At 42.0% G+C, this 27,890-nt stretch overlaps 1 protein-coding gene across 27 annotated transcripts in view; it reads right to left on the bottom strand.

Moving 5' to 3' along the window:
• The window catches only part of HHLA2 (HHLA2 member of B7 family), a 78,969-nt gene that overhangs the window by 32,109 nt on the left and 18,970 nt on the right, over window positions 1-27,890 (bottom strand). For 5 of the 27 annotated variants that reach the window (XM_070508739.1, XM_070508716.1, XM_070508730.1 and 2 more), the window contains one exon: window positions 26,094-26,182. Coding sequence is in view for 1 of the 27 variants with exons in the window: in XM_070508743.1 (XP_070364844.1) it covers window positions 21,481-21,520 (40 nt within the window). In the remaining 26 variants the exon portion in view is untranslated. Of the gene's footprint in view, window positions 1-1,624; window positions 1,769-8,681; window positions 8,758-20,387; window positions 20,512-21,480; window positions 21,628-25,632; window positions 25,694-26,093; window positions 26,183-27,890 lie in introns of those variants that run through there. The other 22 variants (XM_070508728.1, XM_070508725.1, XM_070508722.1 and 19 more) reach the window with 13 other exon arrangements.

The following is a 27,890-nucleotide window of genomic DNA, read 5'->3' as shown; positions in this document are numbered from 1 at the left end:
ACATGTAATCAGTCTGCTCAAAAATCAAGAGCTCCTGCTAAATGAGTAGGAGGACTTTCTGCCTGCCCAGTAACCCTGCCTCCAGGGGAACCCTCCTTGCCCGTTTCATTTCATTCTGAGGCGACTGTCAGTCACTGTTGGTCACAACTTCCTACCCTACCATGGCAACTAAGGATAGACTAATGATCCAGGCATGGCAAGTCATGGCAACCCGTCCAAAGAATGGGCAAGCAATCTAAAGAGGCCAAAGCATTTCTGGACATTAAGGAAGAAGATCTTTTTCTACAAGGCTTGCAGGCTGGGAGGATGTGTTTAGAACTACTGGCAGCAATAGTTCCTGCCTCATGAAGCCAACTGTTTGACAGAAAGAAATCAATCAATGATGCGGAGTGAGGGGCCAGCCCCAGGGCCAAGTGGTTAAGTTCGCGTACTCCACTCCCGCGGCCCAGGGTTTCACCGGTTCGGATCCTGGGTGCAGACATGGTACTGCTCATTAGGCCACGTTGAGGCGGCATCCCACATACCACAGCTAGATGGACCCACGACTAGAATATACAGCTATGTACTTGAGGGATTTGGGGAGAAAAAAAAAGCAGGAAAAGAAAAAAGAAGATTGGCAACAGTTGTTAGCTCAGGTGCCAATCTTTAAAAAAAAAAAAAGTGATGCAGAGTGTACAGAGAGGCTGGGGGTGAGAGAGTGATGGCAACCAGGTGAGTGCACCAGAGCAGACATAAGTGCCTGCCAATATGCATGGCCTTGGTTCCTACACTCTGAATTCAATTCTATAACTACCCTCGTATCTTTCCACTTTACGTGTGCTGACAAAATCTCTTTTTTACTTAAGTTAATTTGAATTTGGTTTCTATAACTTGCATATAAAAGTTTCCTGACACATAATCCCCCCAAAATTTACCTTCGATAATATTCAAAGACATGAAAAAAACTCTAAGTTCCCACTTTCAACCTGGCAGAATGACAAAGATTAGATAGATAGATAGAAGACAGACATATACACAGACACATTTAATATTCAGTTCTGGGAAAGATACTTAGAGATAGTCACGCATATCATTGGTGATGGTATACACTAATATACAAGTTTCTGGAAAGAAATTTGACAAAATTTATCAAACGGCTTTAAAACTGCAAGACCTTTTGTATCATCTAAGGTGAGTTAGTGACAAGCGACAGATTTAAGGCTTAAGCAAGAAGAGAATTTATGAGGATGCTGAGGAGCTCCAGAACTGAAAGAAGAACAACCAAGCTTTAAGAAGAGCAAAGGACCAGACAATTCCAGGAAAGCTGACAACAGGAACCCTGGAGACTTCTTGGGTTCTGTTGTATGGTGAATCAGTTCCAATCAACTTCCGCCTGACTGGGTCACTGTTCCACTTTCCACGTTGGAGAGACGAAGCAGTGGTTACATACTTCTACTCTTGGGAAAGTCAGCCATGGCGGGGAGGGAGAGAGGGCGACACAGTTCACAAGACAGCAGTCAGCTGATTGGTGATTTCCATACACGCACCTTTGGCTGCCCAGCACACACACGTGTTCCCGTACAGTCAAAGCTGCCTCCACCTACCACCACCCAAGCCCTCTGTGGACAGTGGCAACCTCACTCACTTCCTTCACAGTGAGAAGCAGTCCTCCTTCACACATAGCTGCTGCATCCAGGAGTAAAAACAGATTTCGCAAGGTCACTGCTCATCGAGAGCTGTGCTCCTTACACTCTCTGTAGTAATGGAACAATAAATTTTTGTTTCTAACCTGTTGTGGACAAATTCAGTAGAAAAATGCCATAAAAAAACCATTGCTATAAAAATGAAATTAAACATAAAATGCTAGCCTCAATTTTTTATTATTCCGTACAGTCAGCATAGAACTTTTGATAGCAATTTGACAGAGTAATTTTAAATACTTTCTATTTCTATACTTCTTGCATCATGAACCAGTAATCAATAGTTCACAGACTGGCGCCAGCCTGCAGACCCCCACTTTGAGTAGCTCTGCTTTAGATGATATCCATTCCCCCTCAAATTTTCCTTCAGTCCATGGTCCAAAAGAAATGCTTTACACTAGCAACACACTCTACATACAATGCAGACAGAAAAGAAGAGAAGAGATTTTGTTCTAAGTCATGACACAGCAGGCAAGGAAATGGGCTACAGTCTTTCTCTCTGCACTAATCAGAGAGCTGGTATTTATGCCCCCCTTTTCTATTACCCATTCTGCGATCTCCTTACCTGCTGCCAGTCCCTTAGCTCTTTCCCCAGTGGGGTAGCCTGAACCCTAATTCTTGAGCTGTTTCAGTTCTCAGTTGTCTTACCTATAGAAGGGCAATAGTCTCCCATAAACCTCTCCCAGTGAGAATATCAGAAAAATGAAGAGACCCACTAAGTTCCTATTATATTCCTCCTAGATGTACAATCGCAAGTCCCTTGACTAGGCAAGGTCAGTCACCCCAGCCAATACAGTATCCCATTTTTCTGCCATTTGTCCCCTGGGATGAAGAGCCCAAATGACCAGTTTCAGCTTCCAATTCAGAAAAACTGCACTGGATCCCATGATGACAGCATCCCTCCCTTCAGTACTAAAAGCGACGGTGAGCAAAAATGTTCAGAGTAGGTTAACTAGTTACAATTGTTAGACACATCAGTCCCTCCTCACGCCGTGGTTCCTAGATCCATGGGTTCTACCTATGGGGAGACAGTCAGTGCTTTATCTGGAACACTGGTTCAGAGCCTGACCAGTCTTCTGCGTAGCTATGCCATCAGGTGGAAGATGTCCCGGAAGATTGCAGTGCCAAGTTTTTAGAGGCCATTCTACCATGTTAGAAGGCTGACTGTGTCACTGATAGGGAACATAAAATAGTGAATTACATTTGAATTAGCCCATGGCCTTCTTTCTTTGTTTTGATCAGGGAACTCCTTTCACAGCCAATTTGGATGGGATAACAAGATGGTATAAGAAGCATTCAACAAGTCTGCAGCTGGTAGTTCTGGCAGAGGCTCAGACAGGAGGAAGTGCAAAAGGGGAATGCTGTTGAATATAATGCAACAAGGAGCTGAGGTCTTCGCTAGGTATGATGCCGCATCAGAGATGTGGGCTGGTCTCTAAGGCTGACAAATCGAGCATCAGCTGTGGCATAGCCTGGCCTGCTTTGATGACGGGGAAGGCTGTGTGGTGGAGTCTATACAGAGCCTGCATCCCTACTCTCACGGCTGCCTTATTCGTGCTCCATGTGAACACTCACCAGAAAGCCTCCACTACAGAAGAGGCTCTCAATCACGTGAACAGGCGTTTATGGAGTCAGCTCAGCTCAGCCTCCTTTTCATGCTTGCTCAAGGGGCTCCTGAACAGTCTCATGCTCCGGATCTATTTGGAATGTTCCATGCTCACACCCCTTTCCTCAATCCTCCAGTCAGCCTTCTTCCATATCCTCGATCAATATGGCCAAAAAGTGGTACAGACTGACATTAGGCCTGATCTTCACCCAGATAAAGTTACAATGACATGTACTACTCCACATCCTACCTAACTGGAGATTTCCCCGACTCCATTGTCCTTCAGAGTTACCCCACCAGGGGCTCTGATGCTGCAGAGTCTACCTACAGGTGGTGGTGGCTGTAATCCTGCCAAACCACCCTTGGTGCTCAACGGCTTGTGATAGGAACCCCCTACGAGGCCATAAGCACAGGAACAGCGGTGAGGTAGGCCCAGCAGGCATGTAAACAATTTGCTCATGCAGTAATTTGCTTGATGGAATGCTGGAAGGCACACACAACTTTGTTTTTACTTCATTGTAGATACTGGATCCCTGATCGTAGACTCTAAAACTCAAGTATTGTCTTCATAAACTCTGTGCTATCTGAGCCACCCAGACGCAATTTATGAAAGGAACATCCCCGGCCAGAGGGAAGAAAGCCTTTCTCAAAATCTAGGAGTCTTTTTTGCAGTTCTGTTAGGATGTGCCACAGGCACCATTCCAGGGGCTGCATTCCTGGATGAGGATGACTGGGGACAAGGCCTGGGAAGGATGGCACAGTGGAGCCTCTGAGGGAGTCAGTGTGAGCTGGGCACACACCAGCGTGGGTCTGTTGGAAACTTGGCCTGGCAACCCTATTAGGACTCTAGTATGAGAAAATAACCAGAGATGTAAGAGATGCATGGACAAAGCTTGTTGTTACAGTGAAGAATGGGAAGTAATTTAAATGCCCAATAATGGGGGAAGATTAAAATAATAATATGGGGAAATAAAATACAGTATGTAAATGTACGTTCGTTAAGAGGTGATTTTAAAGGCTGGATTGATATTTAATATTATGGGAAGTTCTCATATGAATTTATAATACAAGTCAGGCTTTTATAATGATTCCTTTTTGCAAAAGACTGGCAGGAAATACAGTAAAAAATTAGAACTCATTAGTCTTGCCACCCAGAGATAGTTTTATTTTCATAGTTAAATAGCCTTCATTTTTCTATGAGTCTGGAAATTTTTTAAATTAAGATTTTTGATTGCTTATGAATCAAGCTCCAACTTACCTTTTAAAATGGACGTTCTTTGTTTCTTGAACTAGCTGCCAGAGAAAACCAACTAACTTGGTTTCCCAAACGCATCATGCTTACCCCCATCAGTCGTTTTCCTTGTCATCAGCACCTGTGATTTCAAGATCCATAGTAGTGCCCCATCTTTCATGAAACCTGTCACCTCCTAGTGATGTGACTTGCTAACATACTCCTTGACATCCTGCTTGTCTCTCTCATTAAGCCCTTACACAGACTTCTGTGGTTAGATTCAAAAGCACAGAAAGGTTTTTAAATTTCCGTAATTTTTGCCAGGGTAGATAGAGGGAAGGGAGGTAAGTAAAAAGAGAGCAAAAGGAGAAAATAGAAAAATAGAAAAAAACACAGACTATTCTAGTTTAAAGATGCCAGAAAGTAAAGAAAACATTGATAACCAAAATGCAATGGGATCCTTGATTAAGTCTTTGATCAAAAACTTACTACAGGGCTTCTCAAATGGATGCGCATATGAGTCACCGGATTCTTATCACAATACAGTGATGTCTAAGCTGCTGGTTTATGGATCAGATTTTAAGAAGCAATCATCTAAAGGGCATTTTGAGGACTACTGGACAAAATGGACCATATATTAGATAATATATCAACGTTTCATTTCTTCAGTGTGATAAGGGTGTGTGGCTATATGCGGAGACTTCATTAGTAGGAGATAGGTACCAAAGGGTTTAGCGGTAAAGTGTCATAACGCTTGTAACTTACTTTCAGATGGTTCAGCAATAAAATTATATATAAATACGTATATGAGAAATAAAGGAAATTGGGTAAAATCTTAACAGTTGATGATTCTTGGTGAAAGGCATACCGGTGTTTATCGTACTGTTCCCTTCAACCTTCTTCTGATTTTGAAAATCTTCAAAATAAAAAATTCTATGAAATGAGATAAGGATAATGCATCGCCCTAAGCTATACCCCATAGAGACTGAGACAATACATCTGGAGTGAGGCCTGGGAGCCTTTATTTCCACACACTCCAGAGAGTTGCATTACAGGTCATACACAGACAACATTTTGAGAACAAGATTTTGGACATTAGTGAGAATATTGTTTGCTTGGTGATTCAGATCTTTGAAATGGCTAGAGTCCCCAGGTTTGAAATATTATAATAAACTAGGACAGCAAGTTTGGTTTGCCTAGCAGTCTTTACCATCCCCTCGTTTCTCTAACAGCACTTTTCTTTCCTTGGGGATCTTCCTCCTAATTCACAATATGAGGAGAGATTGACAGAGATGGCACACACTTAGCCCTCCCCTTTCACAGGCGGGCCCCTATATTAGTCTTCCATGCTGCATAACAAACTGCCATAAATTTAACAGCTGAAAACAACACACATTTATCATCTCATACTCTCTGTGGGTCAGGAGTTCCAGGCACAGCTTCACTGCATCTTATGCTCTGGGTTTCTCCAGCCTGCAGCCAAGGTGTCAGCCAGGGCTGCTATCTCATCTGAGGCCTCAAGTCCCCTTCCAAGCTCACTGACTGTTAGCGCAATCCGGTTCCATGCAGCCGTAGGGCTGGGGCCCCAGCAACTAGAGGCCCACCACCATTGTGGCACACGGCCTTCTTCACAACATGGAGCAAGCATGGTTCCTGGCTTCTTCAAGGCCAACAGGAGAGTTGCTTCAGGTCTCTGACCCTCTGGTAAAGGACTCACTGCTTAGGTCAAGCCCACCCAGAATAATCTTCCTTTTGGTTACCTCAAAATCAACTGATAGGGGACCTTAATGACAGCTGCAAAATCCCTTCACCTTTGTCATATAATGTATTCTAATCAAGGCCATGACTACCCAATCATATCCACAGGCTCAGCCCACACTCAAGAGAAGGGAATTATACAGAGTGCGTACACCAGGAAGCAAGAATCCTGGGGTCAGGTTTGAGTTCTGCCTAGTACAGTACCTGTGGTAGGCAGCCTCTAAGAAGGCCCTCAATGGTCATTCTACTTCTTGGTATGCAGACCCTTGTGTAGTGCTCCCAGACTGTGCCAGGGTTGGTCTGTGTGACCACGAGAATACAGTGGAAATGATGTTACCTCTGAGGTTAGGTTATAAAAGACAGTGTGGCTTCCGTTTTGGTTTCTCCCACTCTGATCACTCACTCTGGGGGAAACCAGCTGCCATGCTGTGTGAGCAGCCTTGTGGAGAGATCCACGTGGCAAGGAACTGAAGCCTCCCACCAACAACCACATGAATGAGCTTGGAAGCAGTTTCCACAGCCCCTCTACATGACTGCGGCCCTGGCCAACACCTTAACTGCAATGCCATGAGAGACCCTGAGCCAGAACCATCCAGCTAAGCCGCTTCCAGATTCCTGACCCTCAGCAACTGGGTGAGATGATAAATGTTTGTTGTTGTAAACTGCTGAGTGTGGGATGATTTGTTATGCAGCAGCAGATAACTAATACTACACCTGTCCCAGGCCTGACTAATCTAGGAAGAGGGAAAGGTACCTGTGTCCCTCTTCCCTAACAACATGGGAGAAGCAAAACCGCAGTAGGAGTTAACAAGCCCGCAAAGAGAGGAGCGGAGAGCAAAGCTAGGTTGGATGATGGGGGAGCAGCAGTGGTACTTTTTAGCCTCTGGATCCAGTCAGGGGTGATCAGGGCCCTGCCTGTTGTTCCAGTCTCATGAACCAGTGCATTCCTCGTTTTTCCTCCTTACGTCAGAGTCCTCCAAAGCATGTTTAGGTCTGTTGAAAACATTTGCTCCCTCTCTCCATCTCCAACAAGTGCAAATTTATACTGATAGGCAATATAGTCAGCCAAAGAGTAATTTGTTCCTCTTTCCCATCTCTCAATGACGGTGACTAAGCTGATTTGAACCTAGTTTCTGTCACTTGCAACCAGCAGTTCTGACTCATTAAAGCTCTCTGTAGGATTACCTTCACGGCTCACTCTGGCTATTTTCTCTTTTTATGGCATCTTTCCCTCCAAGCTCATGTTGGCTGATCCTGAATCATGTGTTAGGTCATGCTTTCCAGGTTCCCTCAAAAACAGGTTCTATTTACTTGTGTTTCTAAGAAAGCTCCTGTGGCATTTTCTCCCAGGGAAGCTTTAGCATGCTGAGAATATAGCACTTTGACTAAATGATCTACATTTATTCTAGGGTAAATTTCCTCTATAGTGTATGGCATTTTGCTTCCTAACTTAGCTAATCAAACACTCTCTGGGTACTGAGCCAACTGTTCATGCTGAAGCAGCCTGAGCAGTCATTGTGAAAAGAAACACAATAAACAAAATCCCACACATGAATCAAGCAAAAATTCTGAGTTCTAAGGTGCAGTCTCTCCAGACTCGCTGTTCTCAGTGCAAAGGAGCATGTAGAGACCCCACACAGCCCACATTCTGCTTCCTTCCAATTTCGAACCACAGCAGTGAGTTGACACAAATTGAAATCTCTTTCAGTAAGTCACCTCCCCCATATAATAATCCCATTGCGATTTCCCCCTAAATACCTTGCACTACTGCCAAAATGATAGTTAGATAATGCATTCTTAAATTCATAATCAGTAGACAAAGTCAAGAGTACCATTCCTAACTGTCCTTCCCCAAGAGTCCAAACGTTACCATTTCCAGAATAACATAGTACTCAAAGTCTAAGTTCACCTAATAGCATTATCTCTTACCAAATCAATTTCTTTAAGTTAGCCTGGTAACAATTTACAAAATTTGCCCCTAGAAAAATCTTAAGTAATCTTGTTAATGTTGTTTACCCTTTCAACACATTAGGCAGCCAGGAACTGAGCTAAGGGAGCTCAGAGGGATTGGCATAAACAATAACCTGTGTGTGTTTCCCCTAAAGAATGTTCTCTCTCTACCATATTGATTTGGATCAGAGACTCTGAAACCAGATTACTTGGATTCAAAGCTCAGCTTTTCCATTTAAAGCCATGTATCATTGGCCAACTTACCCAACTCCTCTCTGCCTCAATTTTATATCTATAACTTAGGGATAGTAGTAATGTCCACCTCAGAATCATTGTTATAAGAATTATCTTAATGATATTTGGAAAGCACTTAAAATACTACTTGGTATACAGTAAGTATTAAATAAATAACCAGCACAGATCATATTGAAATCTGATTGTCTATCTCCCCACTTACCATAGGAGGTATTTTAGCATCATTTGAAAGAGGTATCACCATAACATCTTGTGTAGCATTAGTACTCTTCTACATGCTGTGTGGATGAAATCAGATTAAGGTGATCCCAGAGTATTATTACCTCATATGACTAAAACAAATAAAACATAAATCCTCTTTGCAAGAAGATATTATCCCAAGCTGAAAATTATTACTACAACATTTTTGCAAATGCAATGTCTGGCGCACAATAAAAAAATAACCAGACACTCAGAGACAAGATGAACAATTGTACAGACAAATAACTGAAAATAAAACTCACAAGCACTTCAGATGTTGGAGTTTTAGACATAGAGGCAAAATAACCATACTTACTTTGTTCAATGGGACAAGGTAGAGAATTTTGGTAGAAACTGAAAACCATAATAAAGTAGCAAACAGAAACTACAAGAACTGGAAAATAACAATTAAAGTCCCCAACAATTTAATAATTGATTTAACAAAGTTCAGATAGTCAAAGAGAATTAGTAGCACAGAATATTGATTGGTTAGAAAGAACTATCCCGAATGACCAAAGAGAAACAAAAGATTGGAAACATTAGAGATGTAGGTAAGAAACAGAAGATACTGTAAGAAAGTGCTATATAAGTTAATTCTAGGGGGGAAAAAGAGGGAGAGTGAGTAAGAAGAATTATTTGAAGAAATAATGGATAGGAATTTTCCAAAACTGAAGGACATTAATTTACAGATTTAAGGAGCCAAAAAAACTCTAAGTAGAAGAAAGAGAAAATAACCAGGTACCCTAGAGTAAAATGTTAAAAACCAAAGAAAAAGAAAATCTTAAAGCAGTCAGAAGTAACAAAGAAGGCAGATTACCTTCCAAAGAACCACAATAAGGCATGTAACTGACTTTTAAACAGAGTTAATAGAGACCAGAAGACAAGAAAATAATATCTTCAAAGTGCTAAGAAGAAAAAATAACTCCTAACATAGAATTGTAAGTTTAGCAAAAGCGTATTTCAAGAATAAAGTGAAATAAACAATTTTAAGGCACACAAAACAGGATTTGTAACCAGTAGATCTACACTGAAAAAACACTAAAAGGGAGCCAATCCCAGGGCGTAGTAGTTGAGTTTGGTGTGCTCCACTTTGGTGGCTGGGTTTGTGGGTTTGGATCCCAGGTGTGGACCTGCACCACTTGTCAGCCATGCTGTGGTGGTGTCCCACATAAAAAACAAAGATTGGAACAGATGTTTAGCTCAGGGTTAATCTTCCTCAAGCAAAAAAAAGAGGAAGATTGGTAACAGATGCTAGCTCAGGGTGAATCTTGCTCAGCAAAAAAAAAGAAAAAACATTAATGGCGTGTTTTTGCAGGCAGAAGGAAAATGACACCAGGTAGAAGCTCAGATTCAGGAAGGAATGAAGAGCAAGGAAAAGGTGAATATGGGGCAAATTTAAACAAGTAGACTAATGATGATGATATAATAATAATAATGTTTAAAATATAGACAGAATTACAGGACATAACAATAATGGCTTCAAAAGTTTAGAGGAGGCTAAAAGAGTTGAGATATCTAAAAAGGAGTCTCAGGTCCTTGCATTGCCCATGAAGAGAATATACTCCAGTTAATACAAGGTTTTGAGAACCAAAAAAGAATGTCGTAATCTCATGGCTAACCAGTAAAAGAACTGCAAAAGATTGTGTAACTTACAAGGTAGTAAGCGAAAAAAATAGAATAATAAATTTGTAGTTGTTTCGTGTTATACACCCAGTTGGGTGAGCAGGGTGGGATAGGTTGCTGAGAGACCAAAGACGAGACCCAGCGACATCGAATGAGACATGGATTTGTTGGGGAGTTACTTACAGGAAGGTCCAGTGGGGGTTGGCTGGACAGGAAATGTGCACCACCCACTGCCGACCTGAGAGAAGCTTGCTTAAGTAGGCAGAGGAATGAAGGCTTCGTGCTTGCCAAGAGGAATGGTCTATGTGTGGCCTGCATTCCAAGGACCACCCCCGCCCCACCACCCATGAAGGCCTCCGTGTTCCCCGAGACCGAGATGGTCTTCGCGCTAATCATCTCACAAGAAACAGCTGGTTTGGCCAAGCCCAGGACTGTTACTACCATGAGTGCTGGCGGCAGCCCATACAAGAAGCCTCAAGGATACGTGGTTTAAAGGCCACGTAGGCTAGTGCCCTTACAGCAGTAAAGGCCAGAAAGAAGGAAATTTTGGAGGAAAAACAACATAAAATGAATGGGACAAATAGAAAGCCCTGAGAAAGCCAAACAGAAACAATTCATGCTGCATGAGTCCAGTTGCCTAAAATCCTAACTCAGGCAAAAAATTCCAAACAGGCAAAACTAAACTATAAGCTTTAAGGATGCACACTTAGGTAGTAAAATTAAAGAAAAGCAGGAAAGGAATATCATAAAAGTTCAGAAGAGGTTTCCTCTGAGAGAGGGATGGTAGTGACATGGAGGGGACGTGAAAGGTTTGGAGTTTTCTATGGCTTGGCTAACCAGGTGATAGTTACCTGATGGGCTTTGGTTTGTGCTGATTCATTTAACTATATGTATTTTGTGAACTTCTCTGTATTTATTCTATTTCCACAAAAAGTAATAAAAATATAAAAGAGATATAATGTGCTAATATGGCATAATCTTTAGAAATACATGGTTAAATAAAATAAGATACAGAACAGCAGAAATAGTATGGTCTTATTAGCATAAAAAAGCTCACATATTTATATACACACTTATATTTACACAGATCATTTTTCAAGATATACGTAATGAATTTAATCTGGCCTGCGGCCTCAAAGAGGAGAGACTGGGACTCCGGTACAGTTTATGGAAGGGAGGGGCTGATTTTCATCTATATGCTTTTACTTTGAAAATAACTTTTGAGTTATGTTTTTTAATAAAAAGAAATTTCACCAAGCTAATCAACTTTGAGAACAAAATAGGGTTACCGTTTGATGAAATCATTATTTTCAAATGAACAACTGCATTTTGAAATCTTAATTTAAATCTGGCATGTATAACCAAGAATTTTAAATCATGGCTAAATTCGTTCAAAAGATGGATCAAATTTTCATAACCAAGAAGGGAAGAAAAGTGGCTTTTATATTAAACGGACACCCATGAATTGATTATTTTTCCATTTCCTTCACACAAATGGAGTAGAGATGGGTATAGATAATTCATTTTCACTTCAACTTGTTTCTAGAATGTTGGTAGAGGCCTTCCATCTGCATTGCAATGGAGTGTTACTAAAAAAATAGGAAGCAAACTTGGGGTAAACTGAATGACCGAAGTCAAGAATCTGCCATAAATCATGAAATTGTACGTTAGGCTTTCAGTCACATGAACAGCGGACCAGATGAGAATTTAATAATATGGATAACTGAGTTGTCAGAGCAATTAGACACATTTCAGGAATTTATAAATATGTGAAGATAACACCAATTGTCAACAGGTGTGAAGAAGTGAGCCCCCCAGGATTTCTGGGTTAAGACAGCAACTTGAACACATGCTTCTAATTTTGTTTCTTACATTCTTAAGTCAACAAAGATTTAGGGAAGAAATTTTTAAAAAGAGAAAGATACAAATAGGGAAAACAAGAGAGGGAAAAGTCAGAAAGTTTTGGAAACTAGAGAAAGATGGACAACTAGTAACTGACTTGGTAGACCCAAGAAAACTAATCTCTAGCTGGTACTAGGAAGGTGTGAGAGCTGACCAATTTACACCACAAGGTGCTCAAAAGCCATAGGAACTGCCTATGAAACTGCTGGTGAAAGGAAGAGTAAGAAAATCTTCTGTGAAAGCTAGCTCCTGTAGCCATCCAACGCAGGGGAGCTGGACCCTCTCAGTTCTGGACTGAATGTTTGTGTCCCCCCCAAAATTCATATGTTGAAACTCAAATACCCAAAGTGATGGTATTGGGAGCCGGGGCCCTCATGATAAGATTAGTGTCCTTATAAGAAGATGCTTGCTTCGGTTTCTGCTCTCCGCTATGTGAAGATATGATAAGACTCCATCTGCAAACCAGGAAGCAGGCTCTCACCAGATAATGGACCTGCCAGCACCTTGATCTTGGAATTCCCAGCCTCCATAATCATGAAAAATAAATGTTTGTTGTTTAAATCACCTAGTCTGGGTAATTTGTCATAGCAGCACAAGCAGACTAAAACATCCTCCTAATTAAAAGGTACAATGTCTAGAATGATGACACCATGGACATATTAAGAGGTAAGAAAAAATGGTATTTCTCACATCATGGAAATTTCAGGGCAGAGCGGGATGGCACCCAAGCTGGTCTGGAATTGGCTTGAGTATCTTAGAAGAGAGTGAGAGAAAGTGACCCTGGTTTTTACTATGGTTAGGGGGTTGGACTACGGAAGAATTCAGTCTTGGAGTAGTTTGAATTTCTCTCTGGAGCCAAAGGAAGGAGTGCCCTGGCTTTCTTATCAGCTTGCCCAAAGAGGGGGCAGAAGGGGAAGGAATAAACTGGGGTTTGAAAGCTTCAGCAGTCAAAAATTTAAAAAATGGAGTCAGATCCGATTACACTATTTAAGAAGTTAAAACTTTCAGATCTCCTCCTCCACTTCACTTCACTGAGCAATTGCCCCTCTCAATTCTTAGAAAAATCTGGAAGCTTGTTCTCTGGAGAAACTAAAAGCCAGATGCCTGGGCTGATGATCCTGGTATAGATTAGAGTTAGGATAAGGTTTAGGATTAAATGGTCAAATGTATACTTAGTTCTGAATACAGACATCCTCCCAATCGAAATCATTCCACAATGAACCCAGTTGATAGGCATGGCCTGTAGTTCAAGCTCTCAGGGGCTCTGACGAGCTTTTTTAGATCCCCCATCCCTAATATTAAGCAGACATTCAGGTATTAGCAAATATCTGAGGAAAGCTCCTCTCACGGAAGATAGAAATAAAAAAACCTGATCTTCCTCGCAAAAAGGCATTTTGGAGTAAATAAATAATGCAGGGTGGAAAGAATCAACAAAACCAAATGAAATAAAGTTATTACTCTCCTCAGAGAATAAGAAAATGCTGCATCCATAAAAGAGGAACAAGATGCCATAAAAAATTAAGAGAGAAAAGAAAGCTTGGAATTGAGAACACAACAGTAGAAGTGAAGTCATTAGAGAGTTAGAAGATAAAGCAGAAGAAGTCTCCTAGAAAGTAGAGCAGAAAGACAAAAAGACCAAAAATGGGAGAAAAAGAGATACGAAAATTGGATGACAACCCCAGAAAATCTGGGGGGACAAAAAGAGAAAAGAGGAAACAGAACAGAAAACAAAATACAATTGTTCAAGAAAATTTCCTAGAACAATAGGAGGGGAACTGCCATTTCTGAAAAAAGCTTACTGAATAGAAGTAGTAGAAGAAAATATCTACACAGAGACATTTGGAATTTCAGAACACTGGAGCAAAAGAAGATTCTACCAGCTTCCAGGAAGAAAAAGCAGATCAGAAAGGATCAGGAATATAGTGGCCTCAGACTTTGCAACAGCGTCACCACAAACCACAAGAGGAAACTGGAGTGATGTTCAGAATTCTAAAGGAAAATGACTTGTAACCTATGATATAGTCAAACTCTCAAACTTTGTGAGGGTAGAATGAGATTTTCAGACATTCGTGGTCTCAAAAACATAAATTTACTACCCATCCCTTTTCTCAAGAAGCTACCGAAAATGTGCTCTACCAAGATGAAAGTATAAACCAAGAAAAAGAAAGACATAGTACAGGAAACGTTGAGTTCCAAACAGGAAAGGGATGAAGCGTTCCTGGGAGGATAGTGAACAGACATCCCAAGATGCGAGCTGGAAAAGAGACTAGATTGGATGGACACGGGAGTCTAGACAGACAAGCTGCAGGATGTATGACCGTGATCCTCACTGCTTTGGTACAGTCTTCTTCTTTTTAACACCAGGAACGCCCTGGAAAGCCTGGCCCAGACAAGAACGTGGTGATCTTGACAATTTCCTGATGTTTCCTGCTCTTTCTTCCAGGTCTTGCCGCCTAAATTGTCTGTGGACATTTATTTCATCCACAAAAGCTTTCTGCTTTGATTTAGCTCTGAGAGCTGGAACAAGGCGATAGTGAGCTCAGAAGCAAGGAACCCAGGGAAGTTCACTTCGCTGCCACCGATCATATGTTTGGTACCTGTTTTACACTATGGCTCTTCCAAATTCATAGACTGTGGTGAGCCTCAGATTTCCCAGAACTCAACAAGGGCTCTCCACTGACTACCTCAGAAGGTAATCCTGTAAACTCCCCAGAAGCAGCAGCCTAAGACCCAGGGACCACTGTATTTCCCACACTGAGGATGGGGGGTGGGGGGGTGGCACAGAAAGGAATGTTGAAAAGCAGCAAACACAGGAGGATTTTAAGTTTTACTTCATAATCTGGGTAGAAGATTCAAAGATTTTTTTATAAATATTTTATTTTAAAGATTTTATTTTGCCTTTTTCTCCCCAAAGCCCCCCAGTACATAGTTGTATATTCTTCGCTGTGGGTCCTTCTAGTTGTGGCATGTGGGATGCTTCCTCAGCATGGTCTGATGAGTAGTGCCATGTCCGTGCCCAGGATTCGAACCAACGAAACACTGGGCCGCCTGCAGTGGAGCACGCGAACTTAACCACTCGGCCATGGGGCCAGACCCTCAAAGATTTTTTAAATTGTTTTTTTGGATTAAATATTTACATCTTACACATAATTTCACATGCAGAAAATAAAGGAAAAAGAAATACGACTACTCGTACTGTAACGGTTGGACTGTAAATTGGAACAAGCTTCCTGGATGACTTTTTGGCAGTAAATATGAAAAACCTTAAAATTGGGCATGCTTTTTGATCCAAAAATTTTACTTCTAAAAAATATTCTATGAAAAGTTGGACAACGCCCAAAGTATACAGAAAAGCTTTGCTAAATCAAAAACTAACAGTTGAAAATTAGGAACTCAAAATATCCACTCTTGCAGAATTGACTAAAATAAGTGGGATTTTCATGCAGTTGACCATTATGCAGTCATCAGACACGATGCATTTACTGACATGGGTAAAGTTCACATTACGCCGTAATTTCCTTTGAAATACTTACGTATGGACCAGCTGAAGTGCGTATGCACTAGTTTTAATCTACTCCCCAGGGATGATTAGTTACTATTTGAAGAACCTGTTCACTGCATGCACTCCAGGTGTCTGTGCTTTAGAAGCTGCTACTGCAAGTGCTTCAGTGATAACCAACTCCATCAGCCCTGGGGGACTTGTTAATTAGCATTAGAGATGCTCAACATATTATTCACTGGCAAAGAGTACAAGCGCATCTTCTCATGCATGGACAGGAGTCCAATAGAAGCCTCTACCTACAAGAGTAGTTAGCACTAGACTATTTCTGTGTCTGCTTCTAGAAAACTTGTCATGCAAGGAACTTTGAGAATCTGCAGGACAAGAGCTCTGGTACTTCACTAAACTTGCACAAACGGGTTTTATGGCTCTTATTGGTCACTTGCTAAATGTATGTATTATTTGGGGCACTTATGAGAAGCAGATATCAGGACAGGAGTATGGCAGGAGATTTATTGAGAGACAGACCCAAGAAAGAAAAGAGAAGAGAGCTGGAGAAGGCAGGGCGTACCTTCAGACTATGATGAAGTTCTGACCCTTGTGAAGGAGACAGAGAAGGAAGGAAGATTGGGTGAAAAGAGTTTCAGATTATGGTGGGGTTCCAAGAAAGTTTTAGCCAGTTTGATGGGGAATTCTTACGCCAAAGTCACCCATCCAAGGAGTCACCCATGTCACAGCAAAGGGCCTGCATTAATACCTCCAACTGTGCTCAATGATTAGCTGGGAGCAGCCATGGGAAGCATGATGTCAGAGCAAGTGAGGTGGTAGATGCAGAGGCCCAGCAGGTGGCACTGCCCGTCAATACACTCCCCACAGCAGGACACCTGAGTATTTTCACGGCTGCTGTAGTACGCGTGGCAGAATTCAGACCAAGACAAACCACCCAGAAGAGAGATTATGAGTGCCCTCACCAATAATCTATCATTGGCAACAACAGAAAACTAGGGGAAAGGATCTGATGATTGCAAACTGGCCAAATTTGCTGAAAATCTATTCTCAACAATATAAAGTGTGTGTTTCAATGTGAATATAGCATGGTTCCATTCTTTGTTTTAAAGCCAATTATATTATATGGTGGGATTTTTTTTTTAAGTATTTTACTGGCTGCCACTAGAATTCCTTTATGGACTTTGCCTCCTTCGCAGCCAGGCCCTCGGGTCCTAAAGCCCCTATGCAACCATCTTATCAAGGCATTCTCCTAGGGCACTGTGAGTAAGAAATAAACAGGAATTTGGGATGTGGGAAGACAAGAAGAAGAAAAGAGCGAAGGAACAGAGAAAGAGTCATGAGGTGTTCAGAGGCCAAAGGATGCTGTGCTGTCTTGTGAGTGACATTATATGTGTTTTGAGAAGAACGAGGAAAAGGAGCTGTAAGCCAAGTGCAGATAGGGAACTATCTACAAGATGAAGAAAGAAATGATAACCGAAGTTGACAACGTCCCTGAGAAATTCCAGAAATCTTAGGGCATGAACTATACTTCCCACAAGACTTGGGCCTGAGGGGCGAGGGGGTTGGGAGGGAGGACAAGCTGATCTGAGGTACATCGTAAGAGGCAGGGTCACCACAACTGATATCTTAGTTAGAAATATACACAGACACAAAATATGTGTGGGTAGAAAATACTTGACAGCCTGACTAAAATGTTAGTACTGTTTCTTTACAGGATAAAGTTACGGATAATTTTTTTTCTGATCTGTATTTTCTAACTTTCCTACAATGAACATGAATTAATATAATATAAAGAAAAAGATGTTGGAAAAAAAGGAATAATTTGGGCAATTGCTTATGGCCAGGAATTAGCTGTCAAGTCATTGTTTTCAGCAGTTTCCAACACAGTTGGTCAATTATAAAAGAACTCCATAGAAAAAGGTGGATGTACCCGGTAACCCACAGGTGCGTTTGCAGCCAGTTCATCCTGGGAGGCGCATGTAGGAGACTGTTATTCAAAGTAGACTTTTTAGCTGTTTTCTTCCATGTTGCTGAGGACGACTGGCTATACCGTCCTTGGGAAAGCCTTTGGCCAGATCCATCTCTACTTTGTTTTATATTGAGTTCTCCAGAAAAATATTGCTCCAATAAAGACCAAATTCAAAATTAACTATAGTTAAAGCTAATACTTTTCTCAAGAAGCAATCTCCCTGGATCATAGTCTCCCTCAGCCTGCCACGGACAGGAGTCCTCAGGAGTCTATCAGTAAACTTATACACTATTATGTAAAATAAGAGGTTCCTACCTCAATAGCTAGGACAGGAAGATATGCCCTTCTAGCCTACTCATACTACTCACACTTCCATTTGCCAGCTTGATTTCTAAAACATACAGACCCATCGTTAATTAGCAGCAGCCAGCACTTTAGACCCTTACAAGAAGGTAATTGGGGAACGATTGTAGCCATTAAAAAATGTACCAGCTGAAAGGATGTCACAGAGATCCTAACCGCATGCCATAGATCCACTCCTGCAGACTTGCTGGCTCTGTGCTTGGATCAAGCCAGATCACTGAGAGGTGACGTCTGTTGCCACTGGCTACAGTGTCTCCCTACTTGAAAAAAAGGCTCCACTTCTAGGCAGAGCCCGCTCAACACCAGGGTACGTGATTTGATGAGAGGGATGAGGACTGGATTTCAATCCCCACTCATCACACAAGCTGGTGCCCTAGCACATTGTTCAATCCGAATAATTGTCCAGGAGAGCCATGGCTTATGTGTGTACAGGACATTACCTTATTCCCAGGAGGAAATCCTGTCACTAAATCATGCCTCAATTCTAAACCTTTATTATCCTCATGTCTCTCCAGCCATATTTGTTAAGGGTCCTGTGCCCCAGCTTTTTGGATTTCGTGGAGCAGTTAAATTAAAAAAAAAAAACAAAAAAACACAGTGCTGGCACCGTGGCAATGTAATGGTTAAGTTCGGGCACTCAGCTTAGGTGGCCTGGGGTTTGTGGGTTGGCATGCCCGTTGCAGACCTATGAACCGCTTGGCAAGCCAAGCTGTGGCAGGCGTCCCACATATAAAGTAGAGGAAGATGGGCACGGATGTTAGCTCAGGGCCCATCCTCCTGGGCAAAAAGAGGAGGATTGGCAGCATATATTAGCTTGGGGCTATTCTTCCTCACCAAAAAAAAAAAAAACCGAAGGTTTTTTTTGGGAACTGATATAGAGTTGCCAAGTTTTATCTGAAAAAATTAAGATGACTTAAAGTATGTAATTTACTGAGCATAGTAATTTTAAAATAAAAGGCCAGCATTTCTCAGGAAACAAAACTGTCTACTTAGACGCATATTTTTACTTTGATAAAGTAAAGACTCTCACTGTGTTGGGGAATTGCTGGTGTGGTCCTCTCCGCCTGCCCCTCCAGTCTCCTCTGCACGGCTCCCCTCCCAGCACCCCGCTCCCTCCAGGCTCTCCAGTCCACCCAGGCACCTCTCCTCCATTCTCTTAACCTGCTTGTTGCCTCGTCGTCGTCATTCAGGTCTCAGACTGGGGAGTCAGGGATGGATTCTAAGCCAGAGACATTCAAGTGAATTTAGGAATTGTTACGGTTTCACTAACTGATGCAAAAGAAAAGTAGAATTGGTTTAACAGTTATTGTACCTGTAGAGTGAGCTTCACAAGAAAAGTACTCTTAGCTATATAGTTTTGTCTCCAGCACCTGACACAGATCTGGCTACATAACAGGTGCTTAAATATTTGTGGAATGGATTAAACCAACATCCTTTACATAACATGCTCTGTAAGAGATCTGAGTTTTGAACCTGCTCCCTTCTTTTGAATATTAAAGATTATATAATTTGTTCCTTGCCTTGCCTCGTTTTCAAGAATTTTAGACGCAGGTTTATATTCCATCACAGCAACTATGTTGACTCTTCTGATTGGAATATTTACTCTATTTCCTCTGTCACATTTTTTCCTTGTTATTCTACCCTTTCTTATAAGCTGTTCTAAGCTGTTTCAAACTCCTTCTCAGAAAGACGAGGGTGTAAATAAATAAATAAAAGCCGTGTAGTGCAATAGCTCACCTGCTCCTGAAATAAAATGCTGACATTTCAAATGTTCCCTATTCGAAAGGTTAGATGATTAAATATATTCCTCTCCTGCTACCTGAGATTACCCAAATAAACATCAACCACATGCAAACCACACAAATAGATCTTTTGAATGGAAGTAGTTTTAAGGGACAAATAGATATTTGAAAATCAAGAGAAAAGAAAATGCAAGGTATAGCATTCTAGTTTTAAAAACAAACAATTTTAAGAAAACTGTCACATTTACTTCTAGTTATGCTTATTATGTGCCCTTTTAAAATATCAAGAAAAGCCAGCTGCCAGCTGACGTACTTTCCAAAGATTTTGAAGAAGCATCAAAACTCTTTTTTCCCATGAAAACAAGCTTATGTAGGTCTGCTCTTGACATTCCAAATGATCAGACAAGCTATCTCTAGTTTTGTAAATAGTCTTAAAACTGGGCCAAATATCAATTAAACTTCTAATTCTGCATTATTTTCTAATAAAAAGGATTTAACACAAAATATACATAGGCTAATAATCCATAATTGTCTTAATTACTCATCTAAGGCATACATCACCTGTAGTGTCTGGCAGAGCTTCATTATCTCAGGCGAACCCCCTGAGTTTCCAGAAGAGAAAGTTTGTGTCATAAGATAAATCATTGTAGTTGATCTTATAGCTCGCTTACCCAAACAGATTAGAATCCAAAGTAGAAAGCCTCTTGGAGTGCTAGCCAGCCTGAGCCTCCCACGTGACAGATAAACTGTAGCAGAAGTCAGGAGACTTGCCTCAGCCCACACAGAGGGAGAGCAGGGACCACTGACTAGCTGGGAGGATCAACTGAAGAAGAGTCAAGTGGCAAAGGAGAGGTTAACAGCCCTAAGGAAGCACAGTGACAGGTACCCTGGGCACGTGCTTAAGCTCCAAGAGCCTATTACCCCCATTCTGTGTAACAGGAGGTCACATTCTCTGTCATATCTGAAGATTCTCAAATTGCCAACCTTTTTGTCTCCAGAGCCCCTGACTACACTCAATCAGTGTGCACAGCACTTTTAGGAAACATGCAGGGCTCAATTCTGAACTCAAGGCTCTTCCGAGGTCGGGGAGCAAGAGAATGTACCCCTGGCACATGCTCGATGCGCCACCTTGAATTGAATTGAATTCTACAAGGGTGAGAGCCTCTGATGAAAGGCTTAACATGAGTACAAAAGCACCATTTTCAACGAATCTTGGAAAATAAGGGCATTTGTTCTTCTGAAGAGCTGAAAAGAAGTTTTGGCCTAGAGCCTGGCGTCTTTCTTCATAGGCACAGCCACCTCGGTATTCAGATGAGTAGGGAGAAAAGTCCCAGCTCAGAGTGGCAGGCTCCTTTTATCATGGGCACACCTGAGCCTTGATGTCAATACAAGTAGGTGTCTTAGCAGGAGGAAGGTGAGAGCACATGCTCTGGAGTCAGGCCTGGTCTTTTACTTCCAGCTCCAAAATTTACTAGTGACATGACTTTGATAATATGACAGTCTTTTGGCTTTTTCCTCACCTGTAAAATGGAGGTTGGGGGTAACAGTGGATTCAAATAGTCTCTTTAGCCCTCACAATAACCTCATGAAGTAAAATGCTCAGCTCTATAGCAAGTACACAAAATTTTTTCACATTCCACTGCCCTCTCCTTACCTTCTGTTGTCTTTCCAGATTTCCTTCTGACAAGGGACATGGGGAGAGAAGCTGTGGGTACCTCAGGCCCATCCCTGGGGCATCTGGAACCAGGGCAAGCTTCTCCCCTTCTCCCGCCAACTTCCCTCACGCCCAACAATATCCTCTTCCTATTTAAAATTGAGACATGATGACTTCCAAGAACAGATCCAAAAGCAGGAAGAATCCACACAATGACAAAGGGCAAGCCAAAGGATGTGGGAGTGGAGAAAACCTTCTTTAAAGAGACAGAGCAGGGCTACGGATTTGCTTTACTCCTAGTAGCAAAAGAGTAGGTGCTCACAAGAAGGGGAATGCGGTTCTCCTGCTGTTTCCCACCTCCTCTACATTTTTCTCCCTTAATCTCTTTCTCTGTATCAAGTATTTTCACAGGCACTTGTTAGTACAACAGTTTGAATGCCAACTTGCTAGTGTTGTGGGCACAGAAACAAAAATCAGTGTCCCACGCAGTCCAGTCTAGCAGAAATGAAGGGATATAATTACACTACACACGGTACGTGCCTGACTTCTGCTAGGAACAAGGGACATGCAGAAGAGAAAGTGATACCTCCTCTGTGAAGTGTGCCTTGCAGATTAAGCAAGATTTAGTTGGGGCCTGAGCAGAAAAGGGAGGGGTGCTCATGAAGTCATTTTAACCCTGAAAAGGGGCATGATGGGAGGTCAATTCTTAAACACCTTCACCTTCAATTTTGCACTAGAAAATTAGGACTGACTTGCCCAAGGTCACAGAGATCAGTTTCTATGTGACAAACAGCCAGATCTTACACCAGATCAAACCATTTCACTTCTCTCTGGCTCTCCCTCACTCTGCACATAGTAGCCTATCGAGACACCTGTTGGGCATGACATTAATCCAGTTAGTAAACCTCTTATCCTGGCCATGCTGCAGCAACCAGCTCTGCAAAGGCTTCAGCCAGCTCACTGCAGAGGCAGCCCGGGGCGCCCTGCCCTGAGACTAGACCATTGCTAGAGGGTTCTGAAGCAGGAAGTGAGAGAGCCATAGGAATTCTCTCACTATGCTTCTGCAGGCACACAGTCATGCAGGCACACAATCCAGAAACACAGAGACAGCAATGTCCATGGGAGGGCTGGAGAGGACGGAGAAATGCTAACAGTTCTGACACACATTTCCTGATGTTCCTTAGAAGGTCCCAAAGGACTGAACACAATCACCAGAGGTGGTGACCTAATCAATAATGCGCTGCTGGGTTGATCTTCTTTGTTCCTGGTTTTCCTCCCCTTGAATCATAGTCCTGCTCCCTGCCCCGCCTTTATTTCCCTGAGAGCGGAGCCTGAGACGGTCGGTCACTGTCAGGGTTCATCCTTCCGCCTTCTTTTGCCATTGTCATTCCCCTCCACCCCCCACTGGCAACTGGTCCAAGGCTGTATTCTTTGTTTTCTAAAAGATACTCAGGAACTTTATTTTCATTTTGTGATAAAATGACCTATATTCGTCTCTCCTGGATGACCACTTTGAAAAGCTGCTACACAATGTCAATGCCAGTGTTGCCTTTGTTTAGCATCAAGTTGTACGATTTTGTCCCAGATTAATAAGGACGGGGCAGACTTATGTAAGTGACATGTTTTCATCAACTGAAGGCCAAGTGACATACCACATGGAAGGTGCCACTAGGAAAAATGTAAAAATCACTTAAGAATCACTTAAGTCAACACTAGAGATGATGCAAGCCCTGATATCCATTTCCCTACATTAAACCCAGCATATATGGGGTTAAAACAAAAGCACTCTTTCCCTGCTTACTCCCTGGCTCCCAAGCTCCAGAATGTACTATCTGCCTTGGAGACAAAGAGCCAAGATCACTCAGCTGCAAATTCCCTTATCATCTTCCTCCCTGTAAGCATCCTCCCAACGCCAAACGAGGGGTGGTGGGAAAGCTCCCACAAGCCAGGCCACTGATGCCCACCCCTGCTCTATAAGCAGCCACATTCCTCACAAACCTTTAAACCCCCTGGCCTCCCATCTTTCAGAGAGACAGGATGAAACAAAACAAATTTGAGGGCTCACTGTTGTCTCCCGGCTGATGTCATCCAAAATAAAAACCCTTTCCTTGCCATAAGCCTGGCATTCCAGTTTCTATTTCGTCCCTCTTGTGTGGTGGGTAAGGAACCTATGTTTGTAGGCACTAATAGATATACAAGACAACTTTTTCCAAAAAAGGAGAATTATATATTATTCAAGTCTGAGAAAAGCTGTCTTCATAAAATTGTCTAACAGAGTTTATATTTCTAATCTTAGATCAGACTTACATTTCTTATCACCCCCAGGTATTTTCACTCTTGAAAACTCTTGGGGATTCACACTCAACTAGTCAAAAGCACAATATCATCTTTTTGCCATAACATCTAGTTTTCTAAACCTTCTTAATTTTGTAAGGCATTATTTTTCTAGATATTAAAACTCTTAGTTCTCGAACAACAATAGATGCCTCAGAGATGTTCAGCCTTTGCTTTTCTCATTCTCACCATCACTCCCTTAACTGTTAGGAACTGTAATTGAAGCTCTGTTAACAACTTCCATTTAACCATTTCATCAAGTAACACATTTTCTCCATTTTTTTCCATAAAATATACTTTCTTAAGTCAGATTTCCTGGAAGCAGAGCCAGAGATGGGGATGCTCATGCAACTGATTTTCTGAGGGAGCGCTTGTAAGAGAAAACTATAAGGAAGTGAAAGAAGTAGAACAGAGAAGAAAAAGAAGCCAAGCCAAGATGGGCTTGGTTTAAGTCTGGTCTCTGACAAATGGCACCATAGACTTGTTCATCCTTGTGGCAAGGGGTCGTCATTTTGTATTCTCAAATCAGTCAGTCATTGGCCATGGGCCATCCCAGGTGGTATGGCACAGCCTCCCAGGCCTCTCTGGGCAAGGACAATTCTCTGGAGCAGAGTGCATCCATGAGCCATTAGTAGTCAACACTCATAGCAGCTGGAGGTTGTATGCATCTGCCCAGCAAACAGGATCTGGCAGGACATCAAGAGGCCCTACTGTTAGCACTGACACCTGTCCATTGACATAGCTAGTAGTGTGTAAGGTCCAGCCAGGAAACAGCAACAACCATAGGTCTTTGATAAATGAGAAATTAATCACAGGAAATTGGCCACATAGGCAATGGGAGAGGTGAGAAACGATGGGAGTGAGAGAGGCAACCCAGTGATCAGCAGTAACAAGAAGCTGCTACAACCCCCAGGGCTGGAGGTGCAAGAGAAGGTGGCATTAGCAGTCAGGGCTGTCTCTGCGAGCTCAAACCCCTGAGGGGATGCAGAGGGGACACCTCAGGAAGTAAGGATGGGGGGAATATCCTGGCTTCTCCGCTTCCCTCCAGTTTTCTGCCTCTGCTTCCTATTGGCCAAACCTACACAGAAGCCAGAGGGAAAGGGGGCCAAAGAACTGTAGCTCCTGGTGGTGCACAGGGGGAAGGGCAGAAAGAGCAAGAGTCAGTGTCAGGTGGCTGACACGGCTGCTGCAGCACATCTGCACACTTCCGTTCACGCCAAGCAAGAGGTATGGGCACCAAAACGGCTGTGTGTCAGCCACTTTCTCTGCTGTTACATAGAATAAACTACTTTGGGGACATAGACATCTCTGCAGATTAAAACAGAAGTAAGGAAATGTATGCCAGGTCTTAGTGCGATCACATATCTACCATGTGTTCCAGCTCGGCCCCTAGTTCTCAAACCATGGAAGAGACCAACATTGAAACCTCCTCCTGGTGCCCATTCCCAACCCCAAATTAAATCTAGGCAAAGGGGCAAGAAAAAGTTGGAGGATTTTGAAGGTAACACCGAGTTCCGTTTTGTTAATAGTTTCCGCACAGGTTGACTTGGCAGGACATTCCCTTTGCTTGAATTTCCATTTTCTCCTTCTTACATCTGGGTAGATAATACTTAATATTTGATATTACTTGATATTTTCAAAATGTTAGTCACCATCTGAAATGTTTCACCATATGCTAAATAACATAATTAAGCATTAACCAGAGGTCCAAATTCAGTGGGCTCGTTTATATGTCTTTAATTATTTGTCAGGACTTGTGTCAGGACTACTCAAGGGGCAGTTTAGACAAGGTGCTTAATGAAGTGATGACAGGCTTACCAGGAAACGCAGAAAGACTAGCCTCCCAAGTGTTGTTCTCTACCACTCGCAAATCAAATAGCTGGAAAAACATACATACATAGACAGGTTTGCTATGAGCGGAGCAATTTTCTGAGTATATATGCTACTGCAGACACACATACTCATTTCCATTTAGTAAGCTGAGGAAAACAAAGAATGGAATTATGTGTTCTCAACTCTACGTCTTTAAAACAACCTAGAAGGTCTATAAGCTACAACCCTCTACCAAATGCATAGTGCATTTATGCAAGAAATAGTATTTATGTGTGGGCATATTAGCACACAGTTGCCAAAACTTTGTTTGTTAAAAAAAAAGAAAGATCACTGAATATGCATGTTAAATGTTGCATTAAAAAAAAGTTTCCGCCTTCAGGGAACTCATATATCAGGGTAAATGGCATAAAGTCAAATATTTAGAACATAATATAGCAAGTACTCACATTTTCCCCAGATCCAAATTTCAGATGGTCTCTCAAGCTCTCAAATCAAATCCTGAGCTGCACCAGAGGGGCGTCCAGATCTCTATCTGCTGAGAAGAGAAATCAGACCCATAATCAGAACACATGAGCAAATTCATTCTCTCTGCCAGTATGGATTCGCGATGCAGTTCATTCTCAGTGATTAACAACTTCTGAGAATCAGAATTCAGCCACTTTATTATCAAATTTCTCTTGATAATCCAAATGAATTACTCTGACTTGCCAAGAAATTTAAACAAAATTAACAATTAAGCCAGCTGAGTTTTTCCAACAAGTAAGAGGAGAACAATATGCCATTAACTCCAACATAATATGATTGATGAAAATAACACAAGCATAATAACTGACACTTTAGACAAATTTTGCATTCTTCAGATATTTTTCCCCCCGAAAGCAATTTAAAAAGTACATAGCTGCTGGGACTGGCCCGGTGGTGCACCGGTTAAGTTCGCCGCACGCTCTGCTTTGGCAGCCCGGGGTTCATTAGTTCAGATCCCAGGTGTGGACTTATGCACCGCTTGTCAAGCCATCAAGCCATGCTGTGGCAGGCATCCCACATATAAAGTGGAGGAAGACGGGCATGGATGTTAGCTCAGGGCCAGTCTTCCTCAGCAAAAAGAAGAGGATTGGCGGCAGATGTTAACTCAGGGCTAATCTTCCTCAAAAAAAAAAAAGGAAAAGTATATATATAGCTGCTTTTTATCCATGTAAGACTTATCTTTTTCTGTAAATAAATATCAAACTGGGGATAAAATAATATCTTTTATTAATTTAGCCTAGAATTTCTCTCTAGAAAAATAGTCTAAGTAAACATGAATGGTATGGGGAAACATTTGGGGAGTGATGAAGAGGGGAAAAAAGTGCTAATTAAAGAAAATAGTGGGTGTATATCAAAAGAATACAGGCGTCAACCTCAAAGAGACCCTAATGGCCAAAGCTGGAAATTTTTTTTTTTTTAAAGATTTTATTTTTTTTTTCCTTTTTCTCCCCAAAGCCCCCTGGTACATAGTTGTATATTCTTCGTTGTGGGTCCTTCCAGTTGTGGCATGTGGGACGCTGCCTCAGCGTGGCCCGATGAGCAGTGCCATGTCCGCGCCCAGGATTCGAACCAACGAAACACTGGGCCGCCTGCAGCGGAGCGCGCGAACCTAACCACTCGGCCACGGGGCCAGCCCCCAAAGCTGGAAATTTTAAGCAGCAAAATAAATTATAATACTGGATTATAACCCCTCCCCCCAAAAATCCATGTGTCCATACTGATAGAAATGGTTGAATAAATAACTTTTTTCTTTACCAAAGAGCATATAGTACGTACCACCCACCTCCAGGAGGTGGGGCTTAATTCCCCTCTCTTTGCATGTGAGCTGGACTTAGTCACTCACTTCCAACAAAGAGAGTATGGAAAAGGGGAAAACAGTGACTTTACAGTGAAAAAAACAGGCAAACATCACCTTAACTAATTGATCAAGGTTAACATGTCACATCCCCTCCGTATGATGAGAAAGCCTCTTCACTTGTGTAGTATTCTGCCCAAAACCCACAACCCCAATCTAACGAGGAGAGAAACATGAGACAAGGCCAAATTGAGAGAGAGTCAACAAAAATCTCATCATTATACTTGAAAACTGTCAAGGTCACAAAAACAAGGAAAGACTGAGAAACTGTCACAGATGAGAGAAGACTAAGGAGACACAACTAGTAAATGCAATGTGGTGTTCTGGTTTGGATGGGATAGAAAATAAAAACTAGTGGAAAAAC

This window comes from Equus asinus, chromosome 5 (assembly GCF_041296235.1).
Source record: "Equus asinus isolate D_3611 breed Donkey chromosome 5, EquAss-T2T_v2, whole genome shotgun sequence".
In the NCBI taxonomy this organism is placed as follows: Eukaryota; Metazoa; Chordata; class Mammalia; order Perissodactyla; family Equidae; genus Equus; species Equus asinus.
The sequence above is the reverse complement of the archived record's forward strand: the minus strand, read 5'-3'. Positions and strand labels throughout refer to the sequence as shown.